Source organism: Scyliorhinus canicula, chromosome 9 (genome assembly GCF_902713615.1).
Source record: "Scyliorhinus canicula chromosome 9, sScyCan1.1, whole genome shotgun sequence".
Taxonomy (NCBI): Eukaryota; Metazoa; Chordata; class Chondrichthyes; order Carcharhiniformes; family Scyliorhinidae; genus Scyliorhinus; species Scyliorhinus canicula.
Genome location: NC_052154.1, coordinates 142,044,782 through 142,064,858, shown reverse-complemented (window position 1 = coordinate 142,064,858; position 20,077 = coordinate 142,044,782). Strand labels below are relative to the sequence as shown.

Genomic DNA, 20,077 nt, shown 5'->3' with positions numbered 1-20,077 from the left:
GATGTGTTTCTGTTTAAAGGTGTTAAGTCTCTTGGATGTTTAAAGGAACAACTGAAGGATTATTTAGAGTTGTATTATTTTCGGGGTTATCTTTCAAGTAAGGGCTGTTGAGTGATCCAATGTTTATTTAAAAGATTAAGTTGAATTCATGGAATAAACATTGTTTTGTGTTTAAAAACCCACGTGCCCATAATTGTAATACCACACCTGGAGAACAAGCCTTGTGCTTCAAAAGCAACAATACATTAAAGGGGGAGGTTGGTTGAACTCCATGATACATTTCGGGGTTCTGAAAACACCTCTCCCATAACACTTCTGGTAATGTGGCGACCAGAACTGCACGCGGTATTCCAAATGTGGCCTAACCAAAGTCCTATACAACTGTAACATGACCTGCCGACTCTTGTACTCAATACCCCGTCCAATGAAGGCAAGCATGCCTTCTTGACCACTCTATCGACCTGCGTTGCCACCTTCAGGGTACAATGGACCTCAACTCCCAGATCTCTCTGTACATCAATTTTCCTCAGGACTCTGCCATTGACCGTATAGTCCGCTCTTGAATTAGATCTTCCAAAATGCATCACCTCGCATTTGCCTGGATTGAACTCCATCTGCCATTTCTCTGCCCAACTCTCCAATCTATCTATATTTTGCTGTATTCTCTGACAGTCCTCGCTATCTGTAACTCCACCAATCTTAGTATCAATGCAAACTTGCTAATCAGACCACCTATACCTTCGTCCAGATCATTTATGTATATCACAAACAACAGTGGTCCAAGCACGGATCCCTGTGGAACACCACTAGTCACCTTTCTCCATTTTGAGACACTCCCTTCCACCACTACTCTCTGTCTCCTGTTGCCCAGCCAGTTCTTTATCCATCTAGCTAGTACACCCTGAACCCCATACAACTTCACTTTTTCCATCAACCTGCCATGGGAAACTTTATCAAACGCCTTACTGAAGTCCATGTACGTGACATCTACAATTAACAATTAACTTTGTCACTTCCTCAAAGAATTCTATTAGGTTTGTAAGACATGACCTTCCCTGCACAAAACCATGCTGCCTATCACTGATAAGTCTATTTTCTTCCAAATGTGAATAGATCCTATCCCTCAGTATCTTCTCCAACAGTTTGCCTACCACTGACGTCAAGCTCACAGGTCTATAATTCCCTGGATTATCCCTGCTACCCTTCTTAAACAAAGGGAGAACATTAGCAATTCTCCAGTCCTCCGGGACTTCACCCGTGCTCAAGGATGCTGCAAAGATATCTGTTGAGGCCCCAGCTATTTCGTCCCTCACTTCCCTCAGTAACCTGGGATAGATATCATCCGGACTTGGGGACATGTCCACCTTAATGCCTTTTAGAATACCCAAAACTTCCCCCATCCTTATGCCAACTTGACCTAGAGTATTTAAACATCCATCCCTAGCCGCAACATCCATCATGTCCCTCTCCTTGGTGAATACCGATACAAAGTTTTCATTAAGAATCTCACCCATTTCCTCTGACTTCACGGATAAATACAGGCTATGATTTCTCTGCTTTTCACTTTTCTTATTCTCCTTGCTGTGATTTTCTCTCATTCTTGATTCTCCCTGCTCTGAATCCTTACATAGGTCCCCATCCCCCTGCCATATCAGTTTAGACCCTCCCCAATCGCTCTAGCAAGTACCCCCCCCCCCCCCCCCCCCCAAGGACTTCAGTCCCGGTCCTGCCCAGGAAAGCCCGTCCAGTTTGTACAGGTCTCACATTCCCCAGAACCGGTCTCAATGTCCCAGGAATCTGAAACTCTCCCCGTCGCACCATCTCTTCAGCCACGTATTCAACTGATACATCCTACTATTTCTACTTTGTCTAGTACTTGGCATTGGTAGTAATCCTGAGATCACTACCTTTTCAGGTCCGACTTCTCAACTTTCTTCCGAACTTCCTATATTCAGGTTTCAGGACCTGATCCTTTTTCCGACCTATATCGTTGGTACCGATGTGTACCATGGCCACTGGCTGTTCTCCCTCCCTCTCCAGAATGTCGTTTAACCTCTCCGAGACATCCTTGACCCTAGCACCAGGGAGGCAACATACCATTCTGGAGTCTCGTTTTCAGCCACAAAAACACCTATCTATTCCCCCTGACAATTGAATTCCCGATAACTATTGCATTCCCACACTTTTTACTCCTTCCCACTGCAGCAGAACCAACCATGGTGCAATGAATTTGGATGTTGCTGCTTTCTTCTGAGAGGTCATTCCCCTCATCAGTATCCAAAATCGTATTTCTGTGTAACTTCATTGCAGTCTTAATGTAAGCTATGTGACAATAATAAAGATTATCATTATTTTGCAGGGGAATGCCCACAGGAGATTCCTGCACTGCCTGAGTAGCTCTCTTGGTCTGCCTGGTGGTCAACACCTCCATTCCTGCCTGTGGAGTCTGTTATGGGCCAGTGTTTAGAGAACTCCAAAGTATATCATGGAGATCACCTGACCCACGACTTTTACTGGATTGTGAAATGGGGAGCACATGGTCCACTCTACAGGTGTGGTGCAGCAGAAATCTAAAAGTATTATTTAAAGCAAAACAATGTTTATTCTATGAACTCAGTTAACCTTTTTAAAGCATGCAGTGAACATCTTGGCAACCATCAATTCAAATATAACCGCCAAAGAATACAACACTCTAAGTAATCCTTAAACTTTCCTTTGAACATCCATAAGACAAAAACCCCATTTACAGAGGGGCTGTTTAGCTCACTGGGCTAAATCGCTGGCTTTGAAAGCAGACCAAGGCAAGGCAGCAGCACAGTTCGATTCCCGCAACAGCCTCCCCGAACAGGCGCCGGAATGTGGCGACTAGGGACTTTTCACAGTAACTTCATTTGAAGCCTACTCGTGACAATAAGCGATTTTCATTTCATTTCATTTTTTTCAGGTTTAAATTCTCTACTGAGAGCAGTTATCACTCTGAATTTGCCAATTCTCCATGGTCTAGAGGTGGGGCGGGATTCACCGGGGGAGGCGTGAATCCCGCCCCCACTGGCTGCCAAATTCTCCGGCGCCGGGGATTTGGTGGGGGCGGGAATCGCACCGCGCCGGTCGGCGGCCGCTGGAAGCTGCCCCTTCGCGGTAATTCTCCGGCCCGCGATGGGCCGAGTGACCGCCCGTTTTCGGCCGGTCCCGCCAGTGTAAATTAGAGTAGGTACTTACAGGCGGGACCTGGCTGCGCAGGCGGCCTCCGGGGTCCTTGGGGGGCGCGGGCGATCTGGCCCCGGGAGGTGCCCCCACGTGGCCTGGCCCGCGATCGGGGCCCACCAATCTGCGGCGGCCTGTGCCGTGAGGGCACTCTATTCTTTTGCGTCGGTCACTGTGGTCTGCCGCATGATCGACACGGAGATGAACCCCCCTACGCATGCGCTGGGATGACGCCAGCACACACTGCCGCTCTCGCGCGTGCGCCAACTCGCATTGGCCAGCGGAGGCCCTTCGGCGCCGGTTGGTGTGATGCCATGCCACTTCACTGCCGTCCGGCGCGGCGCAAATCACCCCGGCGCTGGCCGAGACCCTGACGGTGTGGTGATTCCGCAGCTTTGGGGCAGCCTGGCGCCAGAGTGGTTCACGTCACCTCTCGGCTCCGGAGTTGCCCACCCCGCCGATTCCCGCAGAATCCCACCCATAGTCTTTAGATGGCAGAAAGATCAAAATGACACCCTCTTTGGTTGGCTGCAGCTCCAGCACTAAAACAAAATTAAAATACACAGACACACCCAAGGTTTTCCTCAAAGCGAAGCTAAAAAGCAGAGCCAGAGCTCAGCTCCACCCACACTCTGACATCACTGCAGCCACTTGAGCAGACAAACATTTCTCAGTGACATTCCCATGACAAGTCTGAGCCTGTGGCGTGACGATCTCTCTATATGGGCCTACCACGAATAAAATAACTTTTCCAGAGAAGAACGCTAAAAGGAAGACATTGAACACATTTAAATGAAGAAATAAAACAAATTCAACGAAGAAAATTCACAATGTGGAAGAAAAGAACAACAATCACGGTGAAGCTGTCACACTTCAGTCTGATGAAGAACTGAAGCTGAGCATACTCTCAGTCCAGGGTGGTTCACACTGTTATTGAGTAGTTTCAAAACTGAATGGACAAGCTATCAAAATGGTCGGTACGAGAGGCTGCTGTCACCCTATTTCCTGAGACCATCTACCAACAAAACTTAGTCAACTGCCTCTGGAGCCAGCAGATGCGATCTTGAGGACCGAAACTGTGGAAAGAGTGCCTCTGAGAAGTTACATCAGAGTCAAGGTTGAGTTAAGTATACAAACTGCAGAGCAACCACTTGATGTGGGCCGAGGAGATTTTCCAGCTCTCTTTGGCCGCTCTTGGGTGAAAAGGATTGAACTGAACTGGATTGTTGCAAACAGCCGAGCTGATTCAAAGTCTGGCTTACAGACCATCATGGAAAATTGGAGCAGTGTTTTGAAAACACACTGGGGTCCATGAAAAGAGTACACGTGTCCTTAAAGATGAAGGAAAATAGCCAGTTGAACTGTCTCAAGGCTGGAGCATGCCCTATACTATACATCCAAAATTTGAAATTGAACTCCCAAGACTTGTGGAAACAGAGTATTAGAACCCATTCTACTAGTGACTAGGCAACATCCATTGCACCTGTCATGAGCAGAATGGTACAATTCATACCTGCAGAGATTTTAAGACAACAATTAATCCGGTTCTATGCGCGAATCATTACCCACTACTATTAATTGATAATATGTTTGCAGACCTAGAGGAGGACAGAAGTTCAGCAAGATTTGCCTACCACCGGCCTACCTGCAAATGAATATGGCAGCTGAATCTCAACACTTGCTCACCATCATCACTCACAAATAGCTTCTATAAGAGACTGACTTTTGGAATAACGTTAGCACCAGCTTTATTTCAAAGGTTAATGAACCAGATTCGTAGTGGCTTACAATCGATAGGTACAGTGTCACCTAGATCATATATTGATAACCGGCAATAACGAATAAGAACACTTACGACATTTAGAAGCCACACTAAAACATCTTCAGATGCATGAGTTTCGGGTCAGGAAAGACAAATCAGATTTTTTTCAGACATCCATACAATATCTAAGACATGTAATTGACAGGAAGGGTCTACACAAAGCACGAAAAAAAAGGAAACTATTATGGAGGCTCTGTGACCAACAAATGTCACTCAGCATAGGTCATTCCGCAGATTAATAAACTATTGTAGAAAACTAATCCAGAATCTGGCAACCCCATTAAAACTGTTACATACATGGTTGTGTGAAAAACAGACATGGTAGTGGACATCTGAACACAAAATAGCAAATTAATCAGCAAAAGAAGGACTGAAAAAGTAATCAGTGTTGGTACATTTCAATCAGACCTTACCATTACAACTTGCCTGTAATGCTTTTCCGTAAGGTGTTAGAGCTGTGGTGTCACATATAATACCTTCAGGAGAAGAAATACCAACAGCCTTTGCATCTTGCACATGACCAAGTGCGGAATCTCTCTGTGCTCAGTTGGAAATGTAGCCACCTAAGATGGACACTGTGCTACAAAATGGAGAACTGCTAAGGCTGCAGGGAGAAAACAGTCTTAGCAAGGACAAGCAGTTTGCAGAAGACTAATTAGCATTCTGCACGTACAGAAACCAGTTTGTGGCCAGGTGCAGAGTGTCAGCCAAAGGTGTAAATGGCAACAAGATCTACATAGTAATGAGGTGATCCAGATCCAGACCCCACACAATAGAAAAATTTAAGTATGAATGGATACTTTTGAGTAGAAACCCAGACAGAACGGCACCATAGTATCCAACACAAAGAACCATAGGTACCGCCCCACCCATCGAGAAGCGACCCTCAGATTGGGGGGTTTGGAAGATATCGATTGGGAAAAGGCCCAATCGATACATGGCAGGTAAAAGACCGCCCCGAAGGGGCACGGACTTTGGGGGACCTATAAAAGTAGACCCCGCACATAGTTCAGTCTGTTTGGCTCCGGCTATCTGTTTTGGCTCCGGCTCTCTGCTGTTTTCATCGCTCCGGCTTCGCTTTGCTGATACATTGCATCCTGACTCCAGTTCCATCACCAGCCGTTGAGCCATCAGCCATCGAACTGTAAGTGCCACTACGACGATCGCTACGGGATCCAGACTTTGCTAGACCCTGACAACTTTAAGTACTTGAGAGTTGCAGACCAAGAACGGGACGAAGGCCTTGCTCCCTGACCTTGCCTGTTCCTGTCTAGATAAGTATTTTAGTTGTTTAGTATTAGAAGTAAGTTAGTCTCTTTAGCGTATGCATGTGTATTTATTATATTTGTCATAATAAATATCAATCGTTTGGACTTACTAATCGGTGTACAGATTTATTACTTTGAACCTGACCTTGATATACTTGTGAGGTGTCTAAATACGGCACCTGGCGACTCCTGAGCACAATTACATACACAGAGCCATAGCAGTGTTAAGCACACGGCCTTTAAACGGAGGCGTGTTAATACACTCCAGTAAAACGCGCAACAGAGAAGGAGGCACGAGTATTATATTTAGTGATTGGAAATTTCACTAATACCAGTATGGGCGTCACTTTACATTGCTGACGGACCACAGGCTCTTAACAGCTATTTTTGGGCCGCACAAAGGTATCCCTTCATTGGATGCAAGTAGACTCCAACGATTATGAGAATAATTACATGAAGGACACCTAGGTATAGTTCAAATGAAGGAACTAGCACAAGCTACTTTTGGTGGTCAAGAATTGAAGCCCAGATAGAAGAAAAAGAAGGACTGTGCCAGTCATGTGCAAGGGTAAAGAACACATCACCATTATCCCCATTGCTTCCATGGAATGCCATGGAAATGTCTGCATATTGACTTTGCTGGTCCATTCAAGAGGCACATGTTCATGATCACTGTGGGAGCACACTCCAAGTGGTCTATGGTGGTCCGAATGAAGTCAACCACTGTGGAACAAACCATTGAGAAACTCAACGCGATCTTTGCAAAATTCAGAAAACCAGAGCAGTTTGTGAGTGAGAATGGGCCATAGTTTACAGTCCAAGAGTCTTTTCTAATTTTTATTTAAAAAAAATAAATTTAGAGTATCCAATTCTCTTTTTTCAACTTAAGGGCAAATTTAGTGTGGCTAATTCACCTACCTGCACATCTTTTGGGGTTTTGGGGGGTGGGGCCCACGCATACATGGGATGAATGTGCACACTCCACATGGACAGTGACCCGAGGCTGGGGTCAAACCCGGGTCCTCAGCGCCATGAGGCAGCAGTACTAACCAGTTGCCACTACAGCCCGAGAGTTAGAAGACTACTTAAAGATGTGTGGAGTTCAACACCTAAAGTCAGTACCTTGCCACCCATCCATGAATGGTTTACTGAAAGGTTTGTCCATCCTAGAAGCATGAACTGAAAGCTTTCAAGGATCAAGGTTTACTTCATTAACATGTGAACAAGTATTTAGCAACATACCGAAATACGACACATGCAACCACACAAAGTTCCCCAGCTTCGCTATTGGTGAAAAGAAAGCTGAGAACTACCTTTGATTTACTCTTGCCAGAGTCGACATAGTAGAGTGAAACAATCACCGATCTTGAGACGAGAAAGTAACTCAAGGAAATGTTTGTTCCAATGAGGAGAACGAGTGTTAGTGTACAACTACACCACTCGTGAGATGTTGGACCCTGCGACGGAATTGGCTCAGATGTCTCCAATCTCCAACATGGAGATACCATGCGGATTAATTATAGTCAACACGCGTTAGTGTGTCAAGTGTCTGAACTACCTCAGAGGTAAAAGTCTCCATTCCATCTACAGAAAAAGAGATTGCACCAGAAGTACCTGCTACTAGTCTTCTCTTGGAAAAAGAGTTAATGAAACCTTCCAGGGTGAACCTGGGAGAACCCAAAACTACATCATAGGTTGAGAATAATAAAGTCCCAGAAGTGCGCAGGCAACCAGCAAGAAATAGGCGCCCACCTGATCATCTATCTTATTGACTGTACGATAACAATGTAATAATTTGATGCCTGCACTTGTGTGTATATGGAAATGACTATGTTAAAATACCAGTTATTAGTTGTGTTGGACCACAGAATAAAGGAAGAGGGATGTTATATATATAGGTTATTGTAGCTATATGCAATGTCTCATTAAGAAATGAGTCACGTGACATGTGTATGTCATCGACTACCTTGTGGGCTTTTGCCCTTAGTCTAGTCCCAGCCTCTGTACAGTGAAGACCTATTTAATAAACCTTTATTAATTGTTTTCAACCCACATGCATCTGCAATCTATTTATTTTGTACTGTTAGTCTAAAGATACAACAAAACGTTTATGCTTTGCTTATTTAAAAAGATCCAATAGTGAAACCAGGGGCGCAATTCTCCCAAAAAACCTCTAAGTTCATTTGTAGTGGGTTTTTCAGGGAGTTTCCCTGGCGAGTTCCCCACCGCTATTCAATGACACTTAGTCACTTTTTTGGACCCTGGGGTTTCTCACCAGTTTAGCCCACACTTAGGTTGTGATCATCCCAAAAGGGAACACAGTCCCCGAGCGAGCATTTAGCCACATGTTTCCTAGCACTCGCAGTGCCGAGAAACAAATGCCTATTCAACGCGACTCGCTTTGAATAAGGGGTCTAAATGGGCAACGCTTGGCCAAGGCCGCACATAACCCCGTTTTTTACAATGGAGAGAGATTGGGACGCCATCCAAGGTCCAGTAAAGAATCCCCAACTCCCACCCAGCCCAAACACAACATGGGAGGATCCCCTGGCTCCCCATCCTTACCCCAACACCCACGGCAGGCAATCCCAGCCCGATCGCGCGCATGCGTGCAAAAAATGCCTGCTTGGCACCTTGGCAGTGGCAACCTGGCACCTTGGCAGTGGCCATGCTTGCTGGCAGTGCCACCTGGGCAGTGCCAGGCTGGAACCCAGGTGGCAGGCTACCCAGGGTACCCAGGTGAGGCCAGCAGTGCCAGGGCCAACCCTGCCCAAGGGCATGCAGCTGGGAGCTTCTGATCCCCTTGGGAGACTCTCACGAGTGCCATTCCATCTGGTCCCCCTTTGTGAAGACCAGTACCAAATGGCGCTTGCCCGAGGTCCTCGAGGCGATGAGATTGGATCCCAAAGCCTCAGGTACCTCGGGTATCTGCATATTAGAGTAAGGCTTACTGCCTCGCTCTAATATGCAGATTTGCTAAAAAGTAATCCCGCCCATTGTGGGATCTCCCAGCTTTCACCGGCCGTGTTGTGCCATGTCAAGATGCTTTTCCGGCGCTGTGTGGCTGGAGGATCGCACCCTTAGGATTTTTTTTAGCACTGGGGAGCTGAACTCAGAGATCGGGTCGCCATTTTGAAAGGGTGCCCTGATTCCGAAGTGAGCTGTGGGTGGACACTACCCTACACCCCCCAAGTGAGGACCCCCCCGCTATGGGGTCCCTGGGGTCTCCCCTCTTCAGGTCTCCCCAAGCCCCTTACAGCAATCCCCACCCTTCCAGGGCCTCCATTCATCACACCCCAACCTCCCAGATGCCTCTACTTACCAACGCTGCATTCCCCCACCCTTCAAACCCCACCCCCCTGTCCTAATTTCATGGGCATGGCCCCCCTTGGCTCCTGACTGTTGGCATTGCCACCCTGGCACTCAAGCACTCTTGCACTGCCACCCTTGCACCCAGGCAGTGCTCCTGCTGGCTTGGCAGTGCCACCCAGGCACCTTGGCAGTGCCAGGGTGCAGTGCCAAAGTGCCAGCTGGGCAGTGCCAAGGTTCCCGTGTTACAAGCAGCATTCCTGCCCTTACCCTGGTCACCCTAGGGCCTCCGATGGCCCGGGAGATCCCCCAGGTGCCAAGTTGGAGTGGACCAGCACTGACCGGTGCCAGGCTGCAGCCTCCCTGGGGAGGCTGGCGGATCCCGGGCAAGTAGGTCAAAAGTAGGTTTATAAACTACCATGAGCGTTATTTGGTCGCACCCATTTTGGGCGGAGTTCCAACTCCAATATCCTGCAGGACTTCGGTGAATCCCGCAAGGCGCGGAGGCTGTCGGGAAGTCCGCTGGAGGCCTCTCCCGGGATTCTCTAGCCACGTTGTGGTCATGCTTGAGCGCAATGCGGCAAGAGAATCACGTCCATTGTGTCTATTATGTGTAGGTTTTCGTTATTTTATTTCAAGTTTTGCTTTTATCAAAGGTTTATAACTCACTGAACTCAAAACGTGAGTGTACGTTGGGCCACAGCTCTAAAACAAATTGGCTGGAATTCTCCGGTTGTTGCGATTCACTTTTCCCGTCCGGAGCACACCCCCGCCTGTGGGTTTCACAAGAGCGTAGGGTGGTCACAATGGGAAATCCCATTGCCAAGCAACGCAAAGGTAGAACCCTGCCACCAGCAATCGGCGTGGCGGCCAAGAAATACACGTCTGGGGAATCGGAGAGTCCTGCCCGTTATAATTTTTTTCTTTAGCCTTACTTGGGATGTGGGCGTCACTGACAAGGTCAGCATTTATTGCCCATCTCTAAGTGCCCTTGAATTGAATGACTTGCCAGGGCATTGCAAGAGGCAATTAAGAATCAACCACTTTTGGATCTGGAGTCACATGTAGACCAAACCAAGTAAGGATGACAGATTTCCCACCCTAAAGGGGTATTAGTGAACCAGATGCTTGAAAAAAAAACCCAATGATAGTTGTCATAGTCACCATTACTGAGATTAGTTTTATATTGCACATTTATTAATTGAATTTAAATTCCACCTGTTTTCCTGGTGGTATTTGAACCCATGTTTCCGTGGAATCCACAATAAACTGTTTCTTAGTGAATGACCTGGGTCTGCAGAGACAGAATGATGGATGTAGCCGAAACAAAAATGTGCTTTCAGTAAACTACAGTAACACCCAAGGGCAGGTGGGGGGATAAGGTACGCAAACGGAGGATTGAAAATACTTGCTTTTTATTGGTCCACTCTCCCTGTTTTCTATGGGCTAGAAATATTGTCTTTTCATTGGTTTAAAATGAAAGTTTAACTGTGATATTATTGTGTGTTGGTATAAAAATAAGGGATTCACGGGCGGCACAGTGGTTCGTACTACTGCCTCACAGCTCCAGGGTCCCGGGTTCAATTCTGGCCTCAGGTGACTGTCGGGGTGGAGTTTGCACTTTCTCCCCGTGTCTGCGTGGGTTTCCTCTGGGTGCTCCGGTTTCCTCCGACAGTACAAAGATATGCAGGTTTGATGGATTAGCCATGATATAAATTGCCCCTTAGTGCTCAAAAGATTAGATGGGGTTACGGGATAGGGTGGAGGCTTAAGTAGGATGCTCTTTACACGGGCTGGTGTAGACTCGTTGGGCCAAATGGCCTCCTTCTCCCCTGTAATTTCTATGAATCTATGAACCAATTGCAAGCTATTGGTCAGATAGATCATTGCAGTGAATCCCACTGTGTTGTTAACCTTGTGCACAAGCCAATAAATTTTGATCAAAGAGTACTCGCTGTATCTACTTTTTAATTTCGACATCTCTAAGGCCCTGGACCCTGGAATACTAGTTCAGTGATATTACCACTACACCACCATCACCCCCTGTGAGTCATGATGTAAGTCTACTTCAATCATGATGGAATATAGATGCTGCTGTGTATTATTATGGAATATAGAACTGTGGATATACCAGTAGAAAACAACTGACATGATGGCTTGCTTCTTGATTCACCTCCTTCCTTCCTCTGTCCTATAATAAGGACCAATAGAATGGCCTTAGATATCAGTTTTAAAAATTTGTGTTGGCAGGTGATAAAATTCAAAATATAATGGAATTATTTTTAATTAACTTCAAAATGTAGTTTTTCTGCAGTGGTTTCTAACTTCAGGCTTGATGTTTGAGAGGAGTGAAAATTTAATTTTCATAGTTTATCATCTGCACTATTCAACTGGCTATTTTGAAACCATTTCCAGCTTTCTGTTATTCTTCACATTTTAATAACATGCAGCATCAGATTACATTACTAAAGAGATCTCTAAGTGGTAATGAAAACTGTAAGTTAGAGAACATTAAAATCTTAGTAATTAGTCATAGTTCACAAGACATTTCTCTCTGTTAAGAGTGAGAGAGACTAGTGGTTATGATCACGCATGGTTCAAGGCAACGAGGCTGGTCTCCATGAACTACCACAACTAATAGAGGGATTGAACGCTTGACACTAATTTGTCAACCATGTTTCTGCATGATCCTTGGATACACAGATTAGCTTGCAGTGGCAGCCCAGCACTCATTACAAAAGACAAGAAGGAGAAATCTTGTACCCAATCTTAACTCCCCAATCTTGGTATATCACTCCATCCTCTAGCTCCCACCTGATCCTCGCCATTTCTCCAGATTCTGACTCTCATTCAGTTCGTAGAATTTACAGTGCAGAAGCAGGCCATTCAGCCCATCGGGTCTGCACTGGCCCTTGGAAAGAGCACCTGATCTAAGCCCACACCTCCACCCTATCCCCCTAACCCCACCTAACTTTTTTGGACACTAAGGGCAATTTAACATAGGCAATCCACCTACCTGCACATCTTTGGACTGTGGGAGGAAACTGGAGCACCCGGAAGAAACCCACGCAGACACGAGGAGAACGTGCAGACTCCACACAGACAGTGACCCAAGCTGGGAATCTAACCTGGGACCCTGGAGCTGTGAAGCAACTGTGCTAACCACTGTGCCATGATGCTGCCCTTTTAATTGTGCATTATCTTTAATTATCTAGCCTCTTGACTGCATCTGGCCCTGTGTACACTTTTCACATAATGTAGTGGCCACAATACATAATACACACTTCAAAATTTAATTACATATTAATGTCAACTGACTGGCATTAGCTGCTGATCGTACTTACAACCTGTCGTTGTCATAGACAATTGGTTTTTATACAAATTCCACTGTTTAAGAAAAGCAGATTAAGAACAGGGAGAGTTATAAGTATCTATAAAGACAAATGCAGCAAAATGTAACTTACCAATTCCAGTTTTACCCTTGCCTTGTTCATAAGGGTTGGGCTAGGGGGCAACATGACTGGTTTGGAAGCCATCGGCCCCATTGGTCGTTTTTGGAGAGGCGGGCTTGGGGCTAGTTGCTGGAGTTATATACAGTAAAAGTCATCCGTGGTAGATGGAAAGGGAAAGGACAATTAACATGTAAATAAAATAGTTTGTAATTTAAGTTTATTATCCCAAGTAAATGTGCTATATACTGAATGCTTTACCACTCAAAAAACATACCAATCTGACCAATTCTGAATTTTGCTGTTCACATTAATTCCTATATGTATAGGAATTCCTATATGTATTCAGTCAGGAGGTCCTGTTAATTAGGGGGCCTCTGTGGTGGGACCCTCTAGTTAGGAGGTGCCTGTGAGGGGTTCCTTCAGTTAGGGGTCCCTTGGGGGGGGGTCCCTTTAGTTAGGTGGTCTGTGTAGGGGGCCCTCTAGTTAAGAAGTCCCTATGGGGAGGGTTCTTTCAGTTCAGGGGTCCTTCTAGTTCGGGGGTTCCTGTGCAGGTTTCTTTCAGATAGGAGGTCCGGGGGGGTTCCATATTCATGCGGTCCCTGGGTGGGTCTCCCTATTCTTGGGGTCCCCGGGAATTCTTCCTATTCTTGGGGTCCCCGGGAATTCTTCCTATTCTTGGGGTCCCTGGGGGTTCTCCCTATTCATGGGGTCCCGGGGGGTCCAAGAGGGTGAGTCTCCCTATTTGTTGGGTCCTGGGATCAGTCTCCCAGATAGGGAGTCCCTGGGGGAAGGGTGGTTGATTGGTCACCCAGGCAATTCATGGGTGGGGAGCTCCTTTGCGGTACGGGGCGGGCAGGTGGTCAGCCGCGAGACTTTGCTATTGGGCCGCCTGCTCAAAATGGTGGTCCGATAGCGGGATTACCTCAGGAATCCTTCATATTCCTCACCACCATGCTATTTGACAAGAGTATGTGACTATTTATGGTTTCTTTGGAAGGAAATGTGCATTTGTTTGTGATAGAAACTAAATTTCTGGAGTTTATAAGAAAACATACGGAATGCTTGTCTTCATTGGGCGGGGCATCGAGTATAAAAACTGACAAGTCATGCTACAGTTGTATAGAACCTTGGTAAGGCCGCACTTGGAACATTGCACACAATTCTGGTCGCCACTCTACCAAAAGGATGTGGAGGCTTTGGAAAAGGTGCAGAGGAGGTTAACTGAGATGTTGCCTGGTCTGGAGGGTGGTAGCTATGTGGAGAGGTTGAATAGACTCAGACTGTTTTCATTAGAAAGACGGAGGTTGAGGGGTGACCTGATAGAGGTCTACAAGATTATGAAGCGCGTGGATAGAGTGAATGGGCAGGCACTTGCAGGCATTCTTTCCCAGGGTGGAGGGGTCAGTCACCAGGGGGCATAGGTCCATCGGGAAAAGTTAAGAGGAGATGTGTGAGGCAGGTTTTTTACGTAAAGGGTGGTGAGTGCCTGGAACGCGTTGCCAGGGGAGGCTGTGGAAGCAGATATATTAATGGCATTCAAAAGGCATCTTGACAAACACATGGATAGGATGGATATAGAGTGATATGTCACAAGGAAGTGCTGAGGGTTTTGGCAAAGGTTGGTACCATGACCGGTACAGGCTTGGAGGGCCAAAGGGCGTGTTCTGTTCTTTGTTCTATAACCCATAAATCAGGGGTTGTTGCAAAGATGGGGTGACAAGAGATGAATTCATTCTATAGCCAAAAGGAGGAGTGAATTTGCACCATCTCCAAAAATGGAAGGAGGAATGGTAGACTAGGGGATAAAGGTTGAGAAATCTTAGTTCTTGTTGGCACAGTGGTACCATGACTTCTACAGTATGAGTCATCTGGACATAGATTCATATTGCTTCAAAAACCAAGACAAAGTGGGGCATCCTCTGTGCTAACAAAAAGATTTCTTGGGATCTTGAGACATAAAACTTGTTGTCTCACTGCTTCTTGTTAATTATATGTAAAGTCTTGCTTAATAAATTCTACTTCATTCATAAATACCAGTTATTTGTACATTGTGGGTCAAGCACAACTGAGGACCCGAGTGCTAGAAATTAAAAATTCTGATCTTGGAGTTTTTTTTAATTAGAAGGGTTTTATACCTCGAAACCCAAACCGTAGGCCTGTTAGCCTGACGTCGGTCATTGGTAAGATTAGAGTCCATTTTTAATGATGGAAGTGCATGATAAAATAGGATTGAGTCAGCATGGCTTCATCAAGTGGAGGTCATGTCTGACAAATATGTTGGAATTCTTTGAGGAGGTAACAAGGAAGTTAGACAAAGGAGAACCAGTGGAAATGATCTATTTAGATTTCCAGAACGCCTTTGACAAGGTGCCGTATGGGAGGCTGTTGAATAAGTTAAGAGCCCATGGCGTTAAGGGTAAGATAATGGCATGGATAGAGGATTGTCTGACTGGCAGAAGGCAGAGAATGGGGATAAAGAAGTATTTTTCAGGATGGCAGTCAATGACTAGTGGTGTGCCTCGGGGATCGGTGTTGGGACCACAACTTCTCACAATATACATTAATGATCTGGAAGAAGGAAGTGTTGCTAAGTTTGCAGATGATACAAAGATATTTAGAGGGACAGGTAAAATTGAGGAAGTGAGGGCTGCAGAAGGACTTGGGACAGGCTTGGAGAGTGGGAAAAGAAGTGGCAGATGGAGTACAATGTCGAAAAGTGTGAGATTGCACTTTGGTCGGAAGACATTTCTTTTTCATTCATGGGATCTGGATTTCACTGGCTGTACCAGCATCTATTTCCCATTCCTAATTGCCCTTGAGGGGGCAGTTAAGAGTCAACTACATTGCTGTGGGTCTGGAGTCACAAACAGGCCAGACCAGGTAAGGACAGCAGATTTCCTTCCCTAAAGGACATTAGTGAACTAGATGGGTTTTTACGACAATCAACAATGGTTTCATGGTCATCATTAGACTTTTAATTCCATATTTTTATTGAATTAAAGTTTCACCAACTCTTGTGGCTGCATTTAACCTGGGTCCCAGAGCATTACTCTGGGTCTCTGGTTTACTAGTCCAGTGTCAATACCACTACATCACCACCTCCCCAGAATGAAGGCATAGTCTCTTTTCTGAATGGGAAAAAGCTTATGAAATCAGAAGCACAAAGGGACTTAGGAATCCTCGTTCAATATTCCATTAAGGTTAACATGCAGGTTTAGTTGGCATTTAGGAAGGCAAATGCAATGTTAGCATTCAAGTCGAGAGGGCTAGAATACAAGATCAGGGATTTATTTCTAAGGCTGTGGTCAGACCCCATTTGGTGTTTTGTGAGCAGTTTTGGGCCCCGTATCTAAGAAAAGATGGGCTGACTTTGGAAAAGGTCTAGAGGAGGTTCACAAGAATGATTCTGGAATAAAGAGCTTGTTAAATGAGGAGCAGTTGAGGACTCTGGGTCTGAACTCAATGGAGTTTAGAAGTATGAGGGGGGATCTTATTGAAACTTACAGGATACTGAGAGGCCTGGATAGAGTGGATGTGGAGGGGATGTTTCCATTAGCAAGAAAATTAGACCCCGAGGGCACAGCCTCAGACTGAAAGGACGACCCTTTAAAGGTGGAATTTCCTCAGCCAGAGGGTGGTGAATCTGTGGAACTCTTTGCCACAGAAGGCTGTGGAGGCCAAATCAAGTGATGGATAGGCTCTTGATTAATAAAGGGATTAAGGGTTAAGGGGAGAAGGCAGGAGAAGGAGGGTGAGAAACAGATCAGTCAGGATTGAATGCTGGAGCAGGCCCGATGGGCCAAATGCCCTAAGTCTTCTCTTATGTCTTCTGGTCTTACAATAATCAAGCAACTTCTCTGTCAAGGTGATGATTGCAATATTGTTTTGTGTATTTCCATTGTTCCTTAAAATACTAATATTCAGAAGTCAATGGAGAGGAAATGTCAGTGTAACAATCTTTCAATTATTTCAGCTCCGTCTTTTTCAAACATATCTCCATTTCGAATTTTTTAAATGTTATTTTTGTTCCATTTCAGCTGACTATTATGGAAAAGGTATGCAATTCCTATAATTGGAAAATGTGAACCAAGTGGCCCCAATAACACAGTACCAAACTTTAAATATTTATTGCATTTAGCACTTATGGTACACCTACATTCCACAGGTCTATTATTGATGTGAACCAATGGCTACACACACTGAACTTGGAGAGCAAATGTCTTATGAAGGCATCAATTGATTTCAAAGATGAAGTGCATTGACCTTTTCCAGAGACTCTGTTTTGTTCTGGTGTCAGCTGGGGCTTTCACTATTGATTCGGATTCCATGAACACGGGTGTGAAATGAAACCACTCCACATCAGTGCTACAGATGTACTTTAATTCTGCTACTGTTAAGAACGGTTGTCACTTCATTTCTTTTTTTTTTAAATTTAGATTATCCAATTATTTTTTCCAATTAAGGGGCAATTTAGCGTGGCCAATCCACCTACTCTGCACATTTTTGGGTTGTGGGGGCAAAACCCACGCAGACACGGGGAGAATGTGCAAACTCCACACGGACAGTGACCCAGAGCCGGGATCGAACCTGGGACCTCAGCGCCGTGAGGCGGTTGTGCTAACCACTAGGCCACCGTGCTGCCCTGTCACTTAATTTCTTAGTATAAGAGTCAATCTGACATTAATAATGCTCCGAACAACATCCCCGAACACCAGCCAATTCATTAATGTTGGCAATGAAGGGCTCGTAGATATCTCAGCATCAACTCAAAGTCAGGTCCGCTGCATGTAGGGCGCACACTCTCTGCAACCAATACTCAACAGGAGGAGAATATGTATTGGTTATGAATCAGTTAATCACTCGTCTGACATCTCCAACAAATCTTTTTTTGCTCCTTCACCCCAAAAAGTCTTAAAAGTGTAACTCTTTTAAGAAAGTTCTAGTGTTCACTTCTAATAATATAAACTATACTGCCATCAGCCTATCATTGCAAAGAGTAACATATAATCTCTCACAATACTTTTTCACGTACCAATGGATTATTGGATGTGGAAGAGACTCTACTAGCATGAGATGTGTTCCTCACCACCTGAGACAAGACAATACATACTCCAAACGTCATTTCATATTTGCGTAAGTCACCATATTAATCATAAGTCACTGCAAACACATGCAACTTTCAAAGTTGGGAGCATGCTGGGCACATCTGGCTTTTCCCTGAACAAAAAGGTACACCAAAAGATAACCGTTTATAATTAATATATGGGGCGGAATTTTACCATCCAGCCGGCTGATGGGATTTACAATCCAGCCGAAGTCACGATCTCTGAAGCCCTTGTTGCATTTTACAGCCCTTCCCCTGCTGCAACAAGGCTGTAATATTCTACCCGTAGATTCGAAAATATCCTCTTTAAATTTTGAGATTTATCTATTATCCGATGCCTAGAAATAACACTCACATTTATCAAAACAAATTACCTGAATTAAATTGCACACTTTACCGTAGATTGTCTATATAGTTAGGAAGTGGATGAATACTATCAACACTGGTTAAATTGGCTTGTGATTTCAGCCTGCTGCACAGTTTCAGATTTTTATAATCTGATATACTAATGAAAACAAATCAATTAAATGGGGCATTAACACACAGTGCGAGAGAATGGCGCAATGCAGGCTCGTGCCAGCAATCTTCTGTGTGCTGTATTACAAATTTCTTGATCTTTTAAAAAAAAAAATCCAGTTTTTATAATGTTGTACAATGTCTCAGAATTAACTGCAAGTGTCTCACACACAATTAATTACTTTTGACGTGCATTTCTGGGCAGTTGAACATTTCATCCAAAGTATGGCACCTTCAACAATGCAGCACTCTTTCAGCATTAAGACTGGAGTGCCATTCTGATCACACGGATAAATACATAATTGGGGTTTGAACCTACAGCCTTCTGATGCAGTGGTGAGAGCCTTATTAAGCTTATTTACCAGTTGACAGTAAATGTGCTTGGTTTGCCAAGCAGTCATTTTAGTAGCCAAGTAATTGTTTTTGAAAGGGTTGCTTACACTAGTATAAATAATTTTGTCCAATTTTAGACTAGAAGTTTAGAAAACATGCAGACCAGGGAAAGATAGCACAGCAATCATTTTTCTTTTACATAGCACAGCAATCATAACAGATTTCATAACATGCAGTCAATACCTTATGACTAATTGGATATGAACGTTCCCCAGTCAGGATGTATATCGGACTGTTCCCACTTTTTGAACTAGGGTTGTGGCCTTCCCAGTCATTAACTGGTTCCGTGCTAGCATAAGAGTAATAGGCCAAGTTGCTTTCCCTTTCTTCTGGAATAGTACCTTGAGAACGGGTAAAGGCAATAGGATGAATGGGCATTGGAGGGGGTAATGGTGGAGGTGGAGGAAGTGGGATTGACGATATGGGTGATGCTCTGGAGCCTAGATGAGATGGCTTTGGATGTTGTGGAGTTGGTGGAGGTGGGGCAGGCTTTTTCCGTGATGGTGTGACAGTTGGTGATGGAATCCTTGGTGGCTGTGCTGATGGAGCGAGATGAGATGTTGGTGGAGGAGGTACCATTCGCTTTGCTGGTTGATCAAACTGATCTAAGTTGATGTCATCAAGATCTGTGGTGTGCAGTTGGAGGCCACCAGCAAACTTCCGTACAGATGTTGAAGGGGGTGGTGGTGCATTTGACCCCTGTTAGTGGAAAATAGGGGTTTTAAAACTGCATGATTCTCAATTTCAAAGGATAAAATAACATTTTCACTCCAAGAAACATCAATAGCCAATACTTGAAGGAATTGTTCTCTGGAAATGCCCTTTCAGACATACATTTCCTCAATAGTAATTAGGAAGAAAATCCCCAGTAAAAATTAAGAGTTTTATTGTTATTGTCGCACTTTGGAGTGGGCATCAAAGCAATCATTGAACTCAAAATGGTCTTAAAGGGGCCAAGTATGGATGAGTTAACTCATCTTCTAAACTTGGACTATTATGGACACTTGCG

The 20,077-nt window shown here is 44.9% G+C and overlaps 1 protein-coding gene across 4 annotated transcripts in view; it reads right to left on the bottom strand.

The window, feature by feature from the left end:
* ush1c (Usher syndrome 1C) overlaps nucleotides 1-20,077 on the bottom strand; it is a 352,756-nt gene that overhangs the window by 123,986 nt on the left and 208,693 nt on the right. The window contains exons 18-20 of one of the 4 annotated variants that reach the window (XM_038807797.1): nucleotides 19,252-19,767; nucleotides 18,088-18,144; nucleotides 13,068-13,184 (exon numbers count right to left, since the gene is read on the bottom strand). The exons of the other annotated variants lie outside the window; for them this stretch is intronic. Of the exons in view, the coding sequence (XP_038663725.1) occupies nucleotides 13,068-13,184; nucleotides 18,088-18,144; nucleotides 19,252-19,767 (690 nt within the window). The remainder of the gene's footprint in view (nucleotides 1-13,067; nucleotides 13,185-18,087; nucleotides 18,145-19,251; nucleotides 19,768-20,077) is intronic. 4 annotated transcript variants of the gene reach the window in all.